At 53.5% G+C, this 16,097-nt stretch overlaps 6 protein-coding genes across 6 annotated transcripts; 3 read left to right on the plus strand and 3 right to left on the minus strand.

Annotated features, from left to right (window-relative positions):
• Window positions 1-231: 231 nt before the first annotated feature.
• Window positions 232-1,564, minus strand: PV07_04830 (uncharacterized protein; the record flags this gene model as incomplete). Its single annotated transcript, XM_016391676.1, has 2 exons — window positions 232-1,069; window positions 1,128-1,564. The coding sequence occupies 2 exons, from the start codon at window positions 1,562-1,564 to the stop codon at window positions 232-234; spliced, it is 1,275 nt and encodes a 424-aa protein (XP_016249195.1).
• Window positions 1,565-2,122: 558 nt separating this feature from the next.
• Window positions 2,123-3,250, plus strand: PV07_04831 (uncharacterized protein; the record flags this gene model as incomplete). Its single annotated transcript, XM_016391677.1, has 2 exons — window positions 2,123-2,200; window positions 2,255-3,250. 2 exons carry the CDS (start codon window positions 2,123-2,125, stop codon window positions 3,248-3,250), a joined length of 1,074 nt encoding a protein of 357 aa, XP_016249196.1.
• Window positions 3,251-6,155: 2,905 nt separating this feature from the next.
• PV07_04832 (uncharacterized protein) lies at window positions 6,156-6,983 on the plus strand (the record flags this gene model as incomplete). Its single annotated transcript, XM_016391678.1, has 1 exon — window positions 6,156-6,983. One exon carries the CDS (start codon window positions 6,156-6,158, stop codon window positions 6,981-6,983), a length of 828 nt encoding a protein of 275 aa, XP_016249197.1.
• Window positions 6,984-7,430: 447 nt separating this feature from the next.
• Window positions 7,431-8,561, plus strand: PV07_04833 (uncharacterized protein; the record flags this gene model as incomplete). Its single annotated transcript, XM_016391679.1, has 1 exon — window positions 7,431-8,561. The coding sequence occupies one exon, from the start codon at window positions 7,431-7,433 to the stop codon at window positions 8,559-8,561; it is 1,131 nt and encodes a 376-aa protein (XP_016249198.1).
• Window positions 8,562-9,056: 495 nt separating this feature from the next.
• On the minus strand, window positions 9,057-10,053 carry PV07_04834 (uncharacterized protein; the record flags this gene model as incomplete). Its single annotated transcript, XM_016391680.1, has 2 exons — window positions 9,057-9,432; window positions 9,529-10,053. Coding segments are annotated over 2 exons (901 nt in total), but the record flags the coding sequence as incomplete, so codon positions are not given.
• Window positions 10,054-14,795: 4,742 nt separating this feature from the next.
• Window positions 14,796-15,562, minus strand: PV07_04835 (uncharacterized protein; the record flags this gene model as incomplete). Its single annotated transcript, XM_016391681.1, has 3 exons — window positions 14,796-15,126; window positions 15,181-15,286; window positions 15,385-15,562. The coding sequence occupies 3 exons, from the start codon at window positions 15,560-15,562 to the stop codon at window positions 14,796-14,798; spliced, it is 615 nt and encodes a 204-aa protein (XP_016249200.1).
• Window positions 15,563-16,097: the final 535 nt, after the last annotated feature.

Genomic DNA, 16,097 nt, shown 5'->3' on the forward strand with positions numbered 1-16,097 from the left:
ACCCAAGCCGGGTACGAAGCCAATAACTCTACGCTTTCTTCGCTGGTGAGCTGCATGACGACCCGATTCACACAAGACTGCTCTTGCTCCCCTCCATAGGTGTCCCGCTTGGCGAATTGATTGGTACACGAGGCCGAATGAAAACATGTCTGAAGGTGTGACAGAAGTCTGGGCCTCTGGGGACGACAAGAAGTGAAGACGCCCCGCCAGCAGGGGGCAGATCTAGCAAAATCATAACTTTGTTGTTCTGACAAAAGGGCCTCCGATCATCTTCCTCCATCGATCGTCGAGGGTTTGCTTTTCGCGTAGGGGCCTAGACAGCCATGTTCGTCTATGCTCTGCCTCGTCCTTTCTCCAGAGCTGCCACTCCTTACTTATCCAATCGCCAGTATGTTTCGCCGTCTTACCCGTGGCCTCCATGGGAAGGAGGTGCCCATGTTCCTCGAGAAGGACGCTGCAGACACGTCCAAGAGGTGCTCCTCCGCTACCACCAACGCCGACTCCAGTGAGGTCGATCTTGATCTTGCAGGAATCCGGAGGACAGACTTCCGACTTCCCGCCAAAGATATAGAGGACACTCGGTCTCAATTCCGGGAGTCTGAAGAATGCTTGGGCTGCTTCAGCGCGATAGAAAGGGAAGATCAAAGGGAGAGTAGGGTTGAGGTCTGCGTGAGTCTTGCGGCTGACCGGTTTGCCGTTGATGCCGTACCCTTCGTAATTGGGACGCACGAACGTGAAGACCTCCTGGTGTATAGACGTCGTCAACGTCACAGGACGTTTTCCTTCTTGGGCGAGATTCTTCTCCGTCGAATCTAGGAGTGCCGGCACATCGCGGAGGCCATACTCAATCCAGCGCTCCAGCACCCGGGGATCCCATTGTTGATAGAATCTACTCGCCTTAAACCCCTTTGCGGCATCTTCTCGAGACGACCAGAGATCTCTTCGAAATGTCGAAAGGCGGGCGGGACTGGGGCCTTGATCGGGAGAAATAACAGAAAGTGTTTGGATGACAGGATCGATGAGAATGAGAGTAGTAAAGAGCCGTGGATGTAGGTACGCTAGGTTCACGCTTTTTACCTATGTTAGCTATATCCCGAGTCGTGAAAAGTCTGGGTTTTGGCCCATACATATGACATCCTCCCATAGAGTGGCCGATGCCTATGAAGGGCCTCGGCATCTCGTCGCGCATCAGGTTGATGAGATGAAGTAGATCCCGCGGATGGTCATTCCAGTTGGGATCGTTCCCAAGCAGCTCCTGGTTCATGATACCGCTTTGACCCTGCTGCGCAACGTCTGCCATCCAGATTCCTCGTATCCGGAAACCTTGTTGCACCGCCTGCGCGTGAAGATCATCCCATAACGGCTCGTACAACTCTTTTGGAAACCCATTGGCATGTGCCGCAATGATTGTTATATCGCCAGGCTGAGGAACGAGGTTGTCCTTGGGGACATACTGCTTAACGGCTAGATGTAATACATCCTCTTGCGTGGCGCTCACAGCTTTGGGATATTCACGGATGTGTTGACATGGTATCTTATGCTCAGTGATATTGTAAAGTGACATTGTGTCCACCGGTCACAGGTGCCAGCTTGTGCCAGTCGTGGCCTGGAGTCTTCTTCGCGAGCAGATAATAGCATAGTGAAATAAGACAGACCACAGTCTCTGCACAGGATCACAGTAGATCCACTTAGGGCCAGCCACGAAGGGGCACCAGTCATGAGCTATTAGGAGATTGAACACTAGGTTCCGAGCGCGCCGGGCGCTTGATGGGTGAAAAAGGTCCGGAACCTCAATCCTGACCAAGCCGAGGAACCAGTCAAGAGCTTTCCATTGTGAAGGAAGTCGGCCCTCGAAAACCTACCATACAGCCATTCACGCCGGGTGCCAATCCTACCCCGAGGTCATCGAAGGTATGTCCGCTTTGAAGCATCGCCTCACAGATGCCCTGCTATGTTCTCTGTGCCAACTCCGGCTGTCACCCAGATGTTAGCCGCATCCCTCACCATTATAAGCTACTCGGGACGAACTCGCCACATACAAATTTGGCAGGCTATCGGAGATTGACTCAAGCTCGCATCAAATACATGCCCTGTAAGGTACCGTGCCAGCCATCTGATCACAATGGCTCAAACAGTCGATTCCATCCTCGACGTGGAGACGATTTTGTCCCTTGCAATCATCGATCCAGAGCTCGAAAGCGTATGTTTGAAGAGGCCTTAGGAAATCGTTACCGCTACTCATCCCATACTATAGTTCATCCAAGACAACCCATTGCCTCCAGAGGACCACGATCTCCTGTCATATAAGAGGGCTGCTCTCCAACGCCATGCTGCCTCTCTTGCGGCACTGGGTCCGGCACCGGCTGAAGTTGCTCAGAGCGAGATACAGTACCCAGCAAGAGATGGAACCATGATCAGAGCTAAGCTGTTCCAGCCCAAGGTGCCCTCCAAAGACGGAAGCCCTCTGATCGTCTTCTTCCACAGTGGAGGCTTCTGTGTTGGATCCCCTGAAGGCGAAGAACTGAGTTGTCGAAATTTCGTCCAGGCATTTGGCGCCGTCGCGGTTTCGGTCTCTTATCGTCTGGCCCCCGAATTCACTTTCCCCCACGCTATCAACGATGGCTGGGATGCACTCAAGTGGATTACAGAGAATGCAACGTCCCTCGGCGCCAACCCATCACTCGGCTTCGTGGTCGGCGGCACCTCTGCCGGTGGCAGCATCGCAGCGACTCTCGCACACCTCGCTCGAGACGAAGGTTTGGCTTTCCCACTGACCGGCCAGTACCTCGCCATGCCGATGGTTTCTCCTGCGACGGCGGTACCGGCACAGTATGAAAAGTTCTATCTCTCTCAGAAGCAAAACCGAAACGCGCCGGTTCTATCGGGACCGACACTGGAGATGTTTATCAACGGGTACCAGCCTGACGAGAACGACGCTGTCCTGTACTCGATACTCAAGCACCCCAGGGGTCACAAAGGACTGCCTCCTGCAGTTTTCCACATCGACGGGCTAGATCCACTGAGAGACGAAGCGATCATTTACGAACATATCTTGAGCCACGAGGCCGGATGCAAGACAAAGAGGTATCTCTACCCCGGACTGCCACATGCGCATTTCCTGTTCTTCCCCTTCTTGGAGGCCAGCAAGAAGTTCAGGATCGAACAGATCGAAGGCATGGGCTGGTTGCTAGATAGAAAGCCAGACTTTACCACGGTAGTTATAGACCCAAAGGCTGGCCCAACTCCATGAAATGGAGCCAGATTCACGAATCCAGACAGATTATCATGTTCAGTGAGTTCGTTGATGTGAAGTTTTCGTCGACAAGGTCTACAGAATACTTTCTATGGGCAATTTTAAATACAACATCAAGTGTCCTCGTCACCGCACATGGCCGAGTGTGTCACTGACTCCCCTCAGCCGGCGAGCCACCATTGCACGCACCCCTGCCGATTCTGTGCTTCGTCATTCCGCTTTCGTGTTTCCGAGATTTATCAGTGATCGTGATTGCCGTTGATCACTACGCCGTTCACAGTCTGGTGCTGGGCTCCGTTCACGACGCCTTGAGAGGCAAGAATCTCGGCCAGGTTGTGTCTGCGTCGGATGTGAGCCGATGCATCAGCCGGTCCCAGGAACCATCTATTTGGGGAGTACAGATCAGCAGGAGTTAAAATAAACACACGCAGTGCGTGTTGGCGGTGCCACATAGAAAGGCACGGAGAGGACTCACGTAAGATCGATATCAGTCTCTTCGCCTTTCAGCTTCGCGAGGTGGCGCTTCGTTTCCCCCCGGGTAAATCCACTGGCCAACCAGGCAAATCTCATCTCCGGCCGCTGTGAGAGACTCTTCCAGTCAAAATCTTCGTACCTGTGGCTCTGGAGGAGTTCGAAGTAATGCAGTCGAGATCCCGGGTGCAGGGAGACCAGCGGGCCGTCCTTCTTGCCGTTCTTGTACGTGCTGACGCACGGCGTGTTCCACGCGGTCTTGGTGAGCCACGCGAAACAGTGCTGTTGCCACGCATCAACCACCTCGCGCTTGGGACAGACGGACCCGTAGTTCTCGGTCTGCATTTTGCGGACCAGGTCCGCAATGTAGTCGGTGATGATGTCGATCGAAGAGACCAGGCTCCCGTGGCCGATGGCGCTCGCGGGGCCGTTGTAGACGAAGTAGTTTGGCATATCGGTGGTCGTCACCGAGAGGTAGGCCTTTGGGTTTTCCTTCCACTCTTCCTGGAGGTCGACGTTGTTTCGACCTAGCACCGGAAATCGAGGGGCAAACCCGACATTGAAGCCGGTCGCGCAAATGATCGAATCCACCTTCACCTCTTTGCCGGATGCAGAGCGCAAGCCGTCCTTGGTGAAGGAGTCGATCTCGCCCCAGACCACTTCCACTTTGTCCGAGGCCAGGGCTTCGAGGTAGCCAATCCCGGGCGTTGCGCGCCGGCACCTGTCCCAGGTCAGCTTGATATAGCGAGGGTATTGGCTTCTGAAGCTTACCCAACGGCGAACTCTGGGAGAAGCAGTTTTATCAACTCGGGTTTCTTTGCGAGCTTTGTCGTCATCTGTTTGGTGGCAAAGTCTTTGGCGACCTGCTGTTCCGCACTGTGCTTCATGTAAATACGGAAGCTGTTGTTCAGCTCAGCCTCTACACCCTTTCGATACTCGTAGTACTTGTCGAGGTTATTGGCCCAATATTCTTTCTGTTCCTCGGTGAAGATGATGTTGGTGCCGTCGGGCCCGGCATATTTGGACGCGAATCCTGCTGTGACCCAGGTCGGGTTGCGAATGAACACATAGACCTTTTGGGCCTCATCCAAGATGGCTGGGAGTATCTGTATACCACTGCTTCCGTTCCCAATGAGAGCCACGGTCTCACCTTCGAAGGACTGGTGCTCTTTGGGCCAGGCGGCCGAGTGGAGGATACGACCCTGATATGACTCTCTGTTTGGAACGGCGGGCCACTTCCAGTCGTTGACGAAGCCGGTGGCGTTGATGAACACATCACACTCGTCTTCGAACGTGGACAATGTGACGCCTCCATTGCCAGCCTGGTCGGAGTGCGTCGATGGGAGTTCTTCTGTGCCGAGACGCTGTACGGTCACGGTCCACTTGCAGCGCTGCTCGTCCCATCTCGCACCAACGACCTTGTGACAGGTGTGGATGTACTTTCGAAGATCGAATTGGTCCGCCACGTCATTGAGATACCGACAGATCTCAGCACTCGACGCATAGTAGCTTGAGAAGTACGGATATGGAGCCCAGGCAAATTGATAGTTGTGCACCGGAATGTCACATGCACAGCTGGCGAAGGGAGTTCAGTCAGCTCAATTACCTTACATGAAGCTGCGAGGGAACAAAGCACCACAGTACTTACCCAGGATATCGGTTCTCGTACCAGGTCCCTCCGATCCCAGCGTCTTTCTCATAGATCGTGAGGTCCACGTTTTGAAGGATCTCGCCCTGGTTTACTTCGTGGGCAAAGGATATACCACTCAGACCACAACCAGAAATGATGACTTTGAGGCGGCGAGGCGTCCGAAGCGGGATTTGGGACATATAATAGGCCAGGTTGTCCTTGTCCTTGTAGGAGTCCGTCACGGCGACGGGGTCTGGCGCGATTGGAGCCAGGCTCTGAAAGAAAGCTGTTGCTTCGGCCGCTGCCATTGTCATACAGGAGGGTTTTAGGTATCTCGTTCTGGGAGTTTGGAATTTGGAATTTGAGGTTCTGCCAATTCTAGCTTCTTCAACCGAGCAATATGTAGAGGCGATAGATATCGCTCCAAGTAGAGAAGCTCACTATAGGTCAACCTCACGAACTGTCGCGAACAATTCTGACTGGTGGAACCCGGTCTGTATCATGTTCCCGCTTCCGTTCAAGTGACTCCACAACTTTCCCCGGAATCGTCCCCCGCCTGAAACATATACTGTGAATGCCTTCTGGCCCTCACGGGAACAGACATTGGTGATCCAGGCTCATGGAGCCTCGTCTTTTCCGAGGGATCGGTGTAGCCCGTCCTGGGCTGGTCTTCCGGCCGTTCACAACCGAGACCCTCTTCAGCGGTCCATTGCCGGCCATTCATTCCTATGAGCACGAAGATTGAAGAATCGAAAAGTCGTTCGATGTTTGAGGAATGTTGCACAGGCTACAGTGACAACCATGTCTCAATTATTCACTCTCCCATTGACTTCCAAGCCCGGTTCAGTTGCAACCCCGGGCGCAGTGGTCGTGACCACACCTTCTCCGAGTGTCTACCTTGTCACCTTCCAGTCTGAACCAGATAACCGGCTGACTCCGGCTCTCAACAGCACTCTTCGCCTGTCTCTTCTGATAATCCGCCAGAGGTACCCAAAGGGCGTGGTGATCATCACGTCAGCAATCGCCAAGTTCTTCTCCAATGGCCTGGACTATGAGTCTGCCATGGCCGATCCCACCTTCTTCCAGTCGAGTCTGTACCCTCTCTGGCACACAATCCTCACGTACCCAATGCCGGTCGTTGCTTTGATGAATGGGCATGCCTTCGCAGGCGGTCTCCTCCTGGCTCTCTCTTGCGACTATCGGATCATGAACCCACATAGAGGGTTGACATGCTTGAACGAACTGGATCTAGGGGCCGAGCTCCGGCCGGGAATTTCTGTCCTCCTACAACAAAAATTGACAAGTAACAAACTGCTCCGAGAGGTTGTGCTGGAATCAAAGCGTTACACTGGTGCCCAAGCCCTTGAAGCGGGGCTCGTTGATGGCCTTGGAGGCCTGGACGAGGTTCTGGCCTTCATCGAGAAGAAACAGCTCCTGAAAAAGGCGGCGAGTCCGGTGTACGGGTCAATCAAGGAGGCTACCTTTTATAGGGAAACAGTCTTGACCTTGGAACGTGAGGATGCAGACATGGTGGCACACAATGCACGTAAAGAGTATCTGAAGAAACAGTCAGAGGCTGAGGAGCAGGAGGTAAATCAGCTTCATATTTCTCAGAAGGCAAAGCTATAGGTCTCAGTCGCCTCAATGCACTTGATATCACATTCGGAGTAGTTTTCTTAACCGGGACGCATCACTTTTGTTTTATTCTGTCAGAGTTGACTCGAATCATGGTTCGACGCATGTGATGTGCGCGCCAGATTACGCATAATATCAAAACTTGCATAGTTGTTCGACCTAGAAGCATCCGCCTTGGACTACTAGATTAAAGATTTCACATATCGAGAGCGACCATACAAGTCCGGAAAATTACAGTTCCAATGGCGGAAGCGGGACTCCCGGGGAGGAGGGGGGGAGGCATTTATCTGCTCCTAGTAGTCAAGCGATTCCTATCAAGGCGCGAGTCGCCTCAGTGGCCGATCTCACAAAAACATCATCTTACTCTCTCAGGTGGTGCAGATATGTTCTCCGTCCAACGATAGTCGTGGTTCTATCCGCACCTCAGAGATCTACCTCATGATGGAAGAGGTCGAGGCCATAGTAAGCTATCCTCCTACCAGTGGACCAGACTGGCGTCTCGAAAGGATCAAATTCTCTCGTCCGTTGCAATCTCACGAGCTCAGAGTTCGGATGGTGGCCACTGGGATCTGTCACACGGACATTGCATTATCATCTCTCCCGCCCGGGATGATGGGGGTCGAGTATCCGAAAATCCTCGGCCACGAAGGCGCCGGGTTCGTGGAGGAGGTCGGCTCTGACGTGAAGGCAGCCAGACCCGGGGATCCTGTCCTCCTATCCTTCAACTACTGCGGTGACTGCGAACTGTGCAAAGAACAAAGGCAGCCGTACTGCTTGAGCTTTGACCGGCTCAATCGAATCGGGGACAACAGTGTGTACCAATCGTCGACCGGCGAGGCGATTTACGGCAAATTCTTCGGACAGTCGAGCTTCGCCGCCGCGGCTGTGGTTCAGGAAGCCTCTGTCGTGAATGTGAGAGGACTGGTGTCGAACAGAGACGACCTTAAGCTGTTGGCACCTCTCGGATGTGGGCTCATGACGGGTGCGGGAGCCGTGTTGAACTCGGCCGCACCCACACAACATGACATAGTCCTGGTCACCGGGCTCGGGGCAGTCGGCATGGGTGCGATCATGGCAGCGAAGGTGCTCGGCTGCCGGGAAATCATCGCTGTCGACATCGTGGCCGAACGTTTGGAAGTCGCCAAGGACCTTGGAGCGACACAAGTTGTCGAGAGCACTGGCTCTCCCTCTCAAATGGTCGAAGCCGTGCGTCGAAGCGTGCAGGATCGAAGAATCAGCTACGTGGTAGAAACAACTGGCATGTCATCGGTCATTGGATGGGCCTTGCAGGCACTGGGACGTCCTGGAAAGCTCATTCTCGTTGGACTCCCCCGGCCGGGCACAGAACTTGGACTTCAGCTCTCAGACTTTTTCGATATGCGAACGACCATTGAAACCCACTTGTTGGGTCACAGCACCAGTCAATCACTGATTCCGACCCTGTTGCAATGGTGGAAAGACGGCAAATTTCCCGTGCAGAGGATCGTGCGCTTCTTTCCGGCAAGTGGCGTGACGGAGGCAATCCAAGAAACCAAAAGGGGCAATGTCATCAAGGCTGTCGTTGTTTGGTAGCCCTCGTAGGCGAGCATTGCGACGCGGCGTCTAGAGTACAATCTACTCAGCTTCGTAGAACAACTGTATCGTTCGTTTCTAGCTTCGGTAGTGGAAAATGGCACTAAAGATCAAAGGTGATAGAGCGTTAAGCAAAAAATGGTTAGAACATGATATCTCAGTATCATGTTCGGTATTGCGGTCGTCAGTCCTTCATTGTACCCATTCGTACATTGTATACACCAACATTTACTTAAACCCAGTTCCAGTAATCTCGCCGTGTGAAGGAAACCAGATATGTCCTGATATGAGGTTTGCATGCTGCGGCCTTGCAGAGGGAATTAAGCTCTGAACAACCAGAATTCTAGGTCTCGAAGGAATTGGATATATTCATTGACTTGATACCTGTTGAACAAGAGCAAGCCCTGGTTTCTCCTCCGTGCTCGAGCAGCTTCAAGGCAAGTCTCCATTGCTATGTAATTCTTTGAACGGTTGCCGCGTTAGGTCTCTCCCCCGTCATTGTGCCGTGAATCCACCGTCAACCATCAACGTGGAGCCGGTGATATACGAACTCCTCCCGCCACAGAGGAAAACGATAGAGTCGGCCACCTCCTGTGCCCGTGCGAGGCGTTGCAGAGGTACCTTTTGCTCCGCGCTCCTTCGAGCGACCTCGGCGAGGGTCTGATCTTTGGTCACCATCGGGGTGTCGACATATCCCGGGCACACGGCGTTGATGCGCAGCCCCGAGCCGGCATAGTCGACCGCCGCTGTCCGCGTCAGGCCTATGACCCCGTGTTTGGACGCCGTGTACGCCGTGGACAAGGCGACTCCGACCACCCCACATATTGAACCGATATTCACGATTGAGCCACGCTGAAGAGGGCGACCGTCCCTATTGGGGGATGGACAGTGTTAGCTGCAAAATGAGAAACTCTCGTCCCTTCCATCACGCGCTCCATAGACCACACAGGAGAACCATGCGACTTACCTGGACGACCGGGTCCAGTCTTGCTGCAGCATGATCTTGGCCGCTGCTCGCAGCGCATAGAACGTGCCGTTGAGATTGATGTCGACCACCCGGCTCCAATCCTCTGAGGCTGCCTCTGCCGCTCCTCCTGGGTGCTTGAACGCGACGCCTGCACAGTTGATGAGATAGTCGAGACGCCCGAATTCTTGAGCGACGTTGTTGATCGCCGTCGTCACGTCACTCTCATTGCGGACGTCGACGGTAGCTCGGTAGACTCTTATAGGAGTGCCGCATGCAGCGGCGGCGGCTTCGACCTCGACACCCACAGCGTCGAGAGCCTTTTGATCCAGGTCCAGCAGGGCTATCCCTGTGGCGCCCTCTCGGGCCAACGTCAACGCGGTTGCTCTCCCTATGCCTGACCCGGCCCCAGTGATCACTGCATAACCTGCGACATCCATTCCAATTGTGCCATGGGGAGAACCTTGCAGGTGCTGTGCAATTTGGTTGGCGCGTTGCTGGCGCGTATTGGAGCCCAGTGACGGCATTGAGCTTGTGAGCGTGGCTACTGGCCTTCTCCTGATAATTGTAGATCATGACTTTCGGCCACTGTATCCAAACCGCAAACCCTTTAGACAGCTGGGTTTTTCACGTGAAGAGGTCAACGCGTGATCCTTGCTACAAGCCTGCCGTGTAAGTTCCGAACGGAATCTGGGTGACGATCGTATTTGGTTTCGGAACCGCTTTGCTGAGCAGACCTGCCGTGTTTCCGAAACACCTCGGGAATGAATTGTGCACCTTTCAAAATGAAACTACCGCGGTCGCGCATAGCCCAAGAGGACGGACCTCGCGATACAAAGACAAGGACGTTCTTTGCTTCTCATGGGGAAGTCAGAATACGGTGGCAGTTCTTGGGCTAAATTGCTTGAGCGATATCAACAAACGCCCAACTGCATGGTTCTCTCACCATCACTCGTTTATCTACTCTACTCCTTCTAGAAAGGCTCTGTGGCTTCTGTCCCAGGAATTATTTGACAAATCACAAACTCTTTGGGCGGATCAGCCAGTGCAAAAGGATGGCTCGGTCTACGACGCACGACAGAGGGCATGTCTCAGCCGGCACACCTTTCAAGATCACTGAGCAGACGCCGACCCTCTTTCGCCCATTGACGATCCGATCCGTGACGCTGCGAAACCGCATCTGGATCTCACCGATGTGCATGTACAGTTTAGACTCTTCAGGGCCAAACAAGGGGGTCATGACCGACATCTACCTCACGCTGGTGGGTCATTGTGTGTTCAAGGGTGCCGCGTTGGCCATGGTCGAAGCCACCGGGGTGCAACCCAACGGCCGTATCAGCCCAAACTGTCCAGGCCTCTGGAACGAGACGCAGCAGGCAGGACTGAAGCGGCTGGCCGATTTCATTCACTCGCAAGGCGGGCTCTGCGGCGTCCAACTGTCCCATGCGGGGCGAAAGGCCAGTACGCTCCCACCGCTCGACGCCGCACGGCTGGGGAAATCGAGTGCTAGGGCACCAGCCGAGAGGGATGGGTGGCCAGACGACGTAATAGCTCCGTCCGGGGGGGAGGAACTGTCATGGGACGGGAAAAAAGCCTCGGACCCTTCTGGTGGGTATCATACTCCGCGAGAGATGAGCCTGGATGATGTGCGAGATCTGGTCACAAACTACCACAAGGCCGCCAAACGAGCCGTGGCCGCTGGGGTGGATGTGGTCGAGATCCACGCCGCGCACGGGTATCTGATCCATCAATTCCTCAGCCCCCTCTCCAACCACCGGAGCGACCGCTACGGGGGAAGCTTCGAGAACCGGGTACGGCTGCTGATTGAAGTCATCGAAGCCGTCAGGGCGGCCATCCCGTCCGGCATGCCGCTCGCGGTCCGAATCAGCGCCACCGACTGGATGGAGCACACGCAGCTCGGGCAGCGGTTGGGCAGCTGGGACGAGGCGAGCACCCTCTGTCTGGCGAGACTGTTGCCCGACCTCGGCGTGGACTTTCTCGACGTCAGCACCGGCGGCAACCATCCAAGTGCGCTCTACAACGTGTTCGACGCCGGGGAGAGGAACGCGGCAATTGCGTCGCGGATCAAGAAAGCGTTGCGGTCTGAAGGCGAGAACCGGCTCTTCATCGGCACTGTGGGCATGATCGTCAACGCCAGACAGGCGCGCAGGCTGGTCCAGGGCGACGACTCGGCGGGCACGCCGGGGGTGGATGTCATCTCCGTGGGCCGCCAGTTCCTGCGAGAACCGGACTGGGTGCTGAAGGTGGCAGACGAACTTGGTGTCGATGTCGCATGGCCGATACAGCTGGAACGCCTCCGGACTCGCCCTGTAGCTCCACGTATCTGAGAGAAAAGCGTTGTCATCTACTAGGTTCAGCTACTGATAGGATTGTAAACCATCGACGCCCGACGGCATCGGGTTTCTAGCTTCGTACGTGGCTTTTCGAGCCTTCCGAAAGTCATCACATATCAACTTGTATGCGTTTTGAGTCCTTTGGCAGCCAAGATGACCGAATTGCACGTCTTACCCCTCTGCGGCATACCTGTGACACCGGAATACGGATACGCCGGAAAGCAGATTAGCGTACCGATCATCGCAACGGCTTCTGCTAGATCTTCTCCCACGTGTCATGAATGGAACTTTGTGGACGCTAGAGATGTTTGTTGCGGTGTGCCAGCTGCGAGACTCCGGGAACGTGTTTCATTTTCGTGGGTCCAAGTACAGCGCGCTATACCGCGAACCCTACGTGGTTTGGCCACGAGTGTTTGACCATTCGCAACCGTCCTATCTTCTTCTTACAGTCAATTTCACATTGAGTTCCGGCTTCTCCCACAGCAGGAAACTAGATTGATCCGACCAATTCTGACTATCATCGCATAATTCCATGTCGAAATGCCAAATCATTTTGGCCAGCGTGGTTTTCAGCTCCAGATTCGCCAGGCTAACTCGCGTGTCAGCATATTTACGTGGTGGAAGATTGCTTTAAAGGCAAGAAAGTCCCGACATTCACACTTACTTTTTGCCGATGCAGTTGCGCGGACCCATGGAGAAGGGCTGCAGAATTTCTCGTCGGTCGTTCTCAAACCTGGGATCACCAAGCCAGCGTTCTGGGATGAACTTTTGTGGTAGATAGAAGTTTCGCGAGTTGGTGAAGGCTGTCAAGTGACTGACAGAAACGATGGTCTGAGAAAAGGTCAACCTTCCATCCAATCCAGAGAGGGACATCGCAGAAGGGTCAAGACCTACATCTCCTGGGACAAACTGGCCATCAATGGTCTCCCCCGACAGGGGGGTCCGTCTCGGCAGCATGGCCGGCACTGGGGGATAGATCCGCAAAGCCTCATTGATGACAGCCTGCAGGTATTTGAGTTGGCCCAGTGAGATCGAGCCCATCTCGTCCTCAGTCTGGAAGGCTTGGTCGATCTCGTCTTGTAGCTTTTTCAGACACTGGGGATTCTTCAGAAGGTGGTAGGTCATGCCGGCCAACACGGTGGCCGTCGTCTCGCTGCCTGCAAGAACTAACACGTTGGCGGTGGCCCGCAACTCGTCAATACTCATAGCCCTGTCACTCGTTCCCGACGAGTCAATGGCTTTGGTCAAAAAATCCGACTCTCGCATGACTTTGTTCTCGATCCGCCGATCCATTTTCTCCTTGGACAGCTGGAAATGCCTCTTTCTCTTCTCGATGAAGGACTGTGGTACAAATAGCCGCAGAAAGTTCTTGAACAGGGGAAAATAGCGCGTTGCCTGGATGAACGTGATACCCTTCATGCCAGAAAACAACAGGTCGACCCACGGGTGCAGAGTGGACGTCTTCAGGCAATCGAAAGGCTCCCCAAAGGCAAGATCCCCAATCAGATCGAAGGTGGTGAAGTTGTACCAGTTGGTGAGATTTGCAACCCCGCCGCCCGACTGATTCTCGGCAATGGCGGCAAGCTTGGAGATCATCATGTTCGTGTAGCCCTGGATAAGCGGCTCCTGTTGACGCAGGCTCTTCTCGGAGAAGGAATGGGCCAGCAGCCTTCGGTGGCGGGCGTGCTCCTCGTCATTGCTTCTGATGATGTCGGGCGCCTTGCTGAATTCCATCGTGTAGAAAATCCGGTCCTTCGGGAATTGTGGGTGACCTGGCCGTAGGGCATAAATGGTCTTAAAGGCAGAAGGGCTGATGTAGGAGAGCTCGCCAGGAGCGGTCCGCACCACATCGCCGTATTTTTCGTGGAGGTCCCGTAGATCTCGAGCCAAGGTCCCACGGAGCAGAGATCTCACAAAAGGGATTCGCGTTGCTGCAAACGATTTCGGACCAGGAAACTTTGCGAGTGGGTGAAAGTACAGATTGTATGTGATGTAGGCTATCAGCAAACATGGGACCTACTCGTTTTCGTTTGGTCAACAGATCTTCAAAGCTGAGGGAGAAAAATCTTACAATTCCTGCAAAGACAGCAACCCAGTTGTAAAAGGGTTGTAGAGAGAACTTGGCAGCCATTTTCATCAGACTCGGTCCAACTCGTCTTAAGCAGGGAGACCACAATGCCTTGGGAAAGGTGGGACGTGGTTGTTCTAGAGGCAACCTACTGTAATGTAGATGTCAAAGTATCAGAATTGGGGCAAGTAATCATTCCAACATGCCATTTGATTTCTACGTCCTAAGTATATGAGTTCAACTCCCCGGAGCATTCGGATACTTCGGTCATTCGGACATTTGGGAGTCTCAAAACCGAAATCCAAGCACGGAAATCTCATCTTTAGATAGGCGGGGGCAGCCTGGCTGCGGCATTCATTTGTTGGATAGAGTATATGCTATCACAATCGATTGGTCTGGTGGAATAATCCGTGGACAGTCTGACGGTTTCGGACCCCAAGGACGGGTGGAACTTCTTGCCTTTTCCGCTTCCGCAGCTCTCCCCTGAGCATCAAATTCAGATCTTTGGGCGATCGAACCTGCGGCATACGGCCACGCTAGAGCTCTTCCGATATGCAATGTGAGAAAATTTGTGTCGGGAAGAAAAACTTCGAACAAGTCCCCTGGGCTTCTTAGATGGTAGAGTCTAAAGTCATCATTCATCTTCACTCGGTGACCTTTGGAACCCATTGGCGGTTCTTGGTGAGCCCTACAGGAGAATTTTTGAGCAGCAACATCTCGGAGTGAATCATTACCAACATAATCGAGATTATACCCTCGACCACGAGTAGAAACCGATGACAGAAGGGGCGCAGTGCGGCTATTTGGACTGATACTCCTGACGGTTCAAACGTCTTCAGCATTCTTATCTAGCTCGAGCTCGACTTGAACTCTACATAGTCTAATGCTAGGCTCTCACAGTGATCTTTGACTAGACCAACGTTCGCCTTGAAGATATCTGTGATCATCATGTCCTTTTGCTTCTGGACGGTTTCCCAGCCGACTAGCAGATACACCCTTTTGACGCCTTGAGATTCTCCTTCGATGGGTCCGACCGATACCCCGTCAATATGCCCATCTGATTTCGAGAGCACGTTAACGCCGAATTGTGCAAGTGATTCGTTAAAATCTGGAAAAGGATTGTTGATCATGACGACTTCGGTGGCTGGTGATTTCAAGGCCGGCGACGGGTGAGGAGATCTGCGCGGTCAATGAGCATGGAGTTTCTTAGGTACAATGCATAAGCTATCTTACAGATGAGCTGTGTAAAACTCCGGCGGACCCTTGAGAAGAGACGTTATGCTCTGGAAGAAGGCTTGGGATCCCGTGAAGGAGCTGTGAGGACCACTCGAGTCGAATTCTAGGCGTTGAAAAGGACATCTAGTCAGTATATAGCCAAAAATGCAGAGATGATTGCCCTCCCTCGCTGTCAAGGTGGGATCAAACATCACAACATACCGACAACGAGCTGTAAAATGTCGGGATGCTTCACCTGGAAGCCCCAGTAATATTGTTGAAATTTTGGTTGGCGGGAGACAGCTAGCAGTGCATTGTGCCAGATCTTGCCCGGAGGCGTTGAAGGGTCAGATATTGTGGAACCTATACCGACAGGAAGAAATGCAAGCTCGGTCGTCATGGCGATTCTGGCTCTCTATTGAATTTCGTGTTCGGCTGATTGGCGATTGTGTCAAAATCACCAAAGTCCAAGAGCCTCGCTTATACTTCGAAGATATGGTTCTATTGCGAGATCACACTCTGTAAGGAAGCGAACAGTGCCTGCACAGACGGAGACCTCTGTATAGCACTATATCACATCGATGTTGTTGAAGATCACCATGATACTGTCCGTGTCCCGCTCGAGACCCACCCATAATTCCCACCACGGAAGCGGAATCGGATCCTCGACCCCAATCTTTCATCTACCACTTTGGGGGGACGAAAGTAACATGCCGCACTTAGGCCATGCGAGGTAGACATGGTAGAGTACAATCAAGCCAGGTCTCTGGGTAGCAAACCAGGAACAACTTGTGAGGGGGCGAATGGCTGGCAACCAATTTGACTGAAGTATCAAAGTAGGCTACCATTAGCGCCCGATGCTGGAAAAGCATCGAAGACCCTGCCCCGGGCACCGTTCTTGAATAAGCCACCAATATCGATACCAAGACATCTTT

This window comes from Cladophialophora immunda (assembly GCF_000835495.1).
Source record: "Cladophialophora immunda strain CBS 83496 unplaced genomic scaffold supercont1.3, whole genome shotgun sequence".
Taxonomy (NCBI): Eukaryota; Fungi; Ascomycota; class Eurotiomycetes; order Chaetothyriales; family Herpotrichiellaceae; genus Cladophialophora; species Cladophialophora immunda.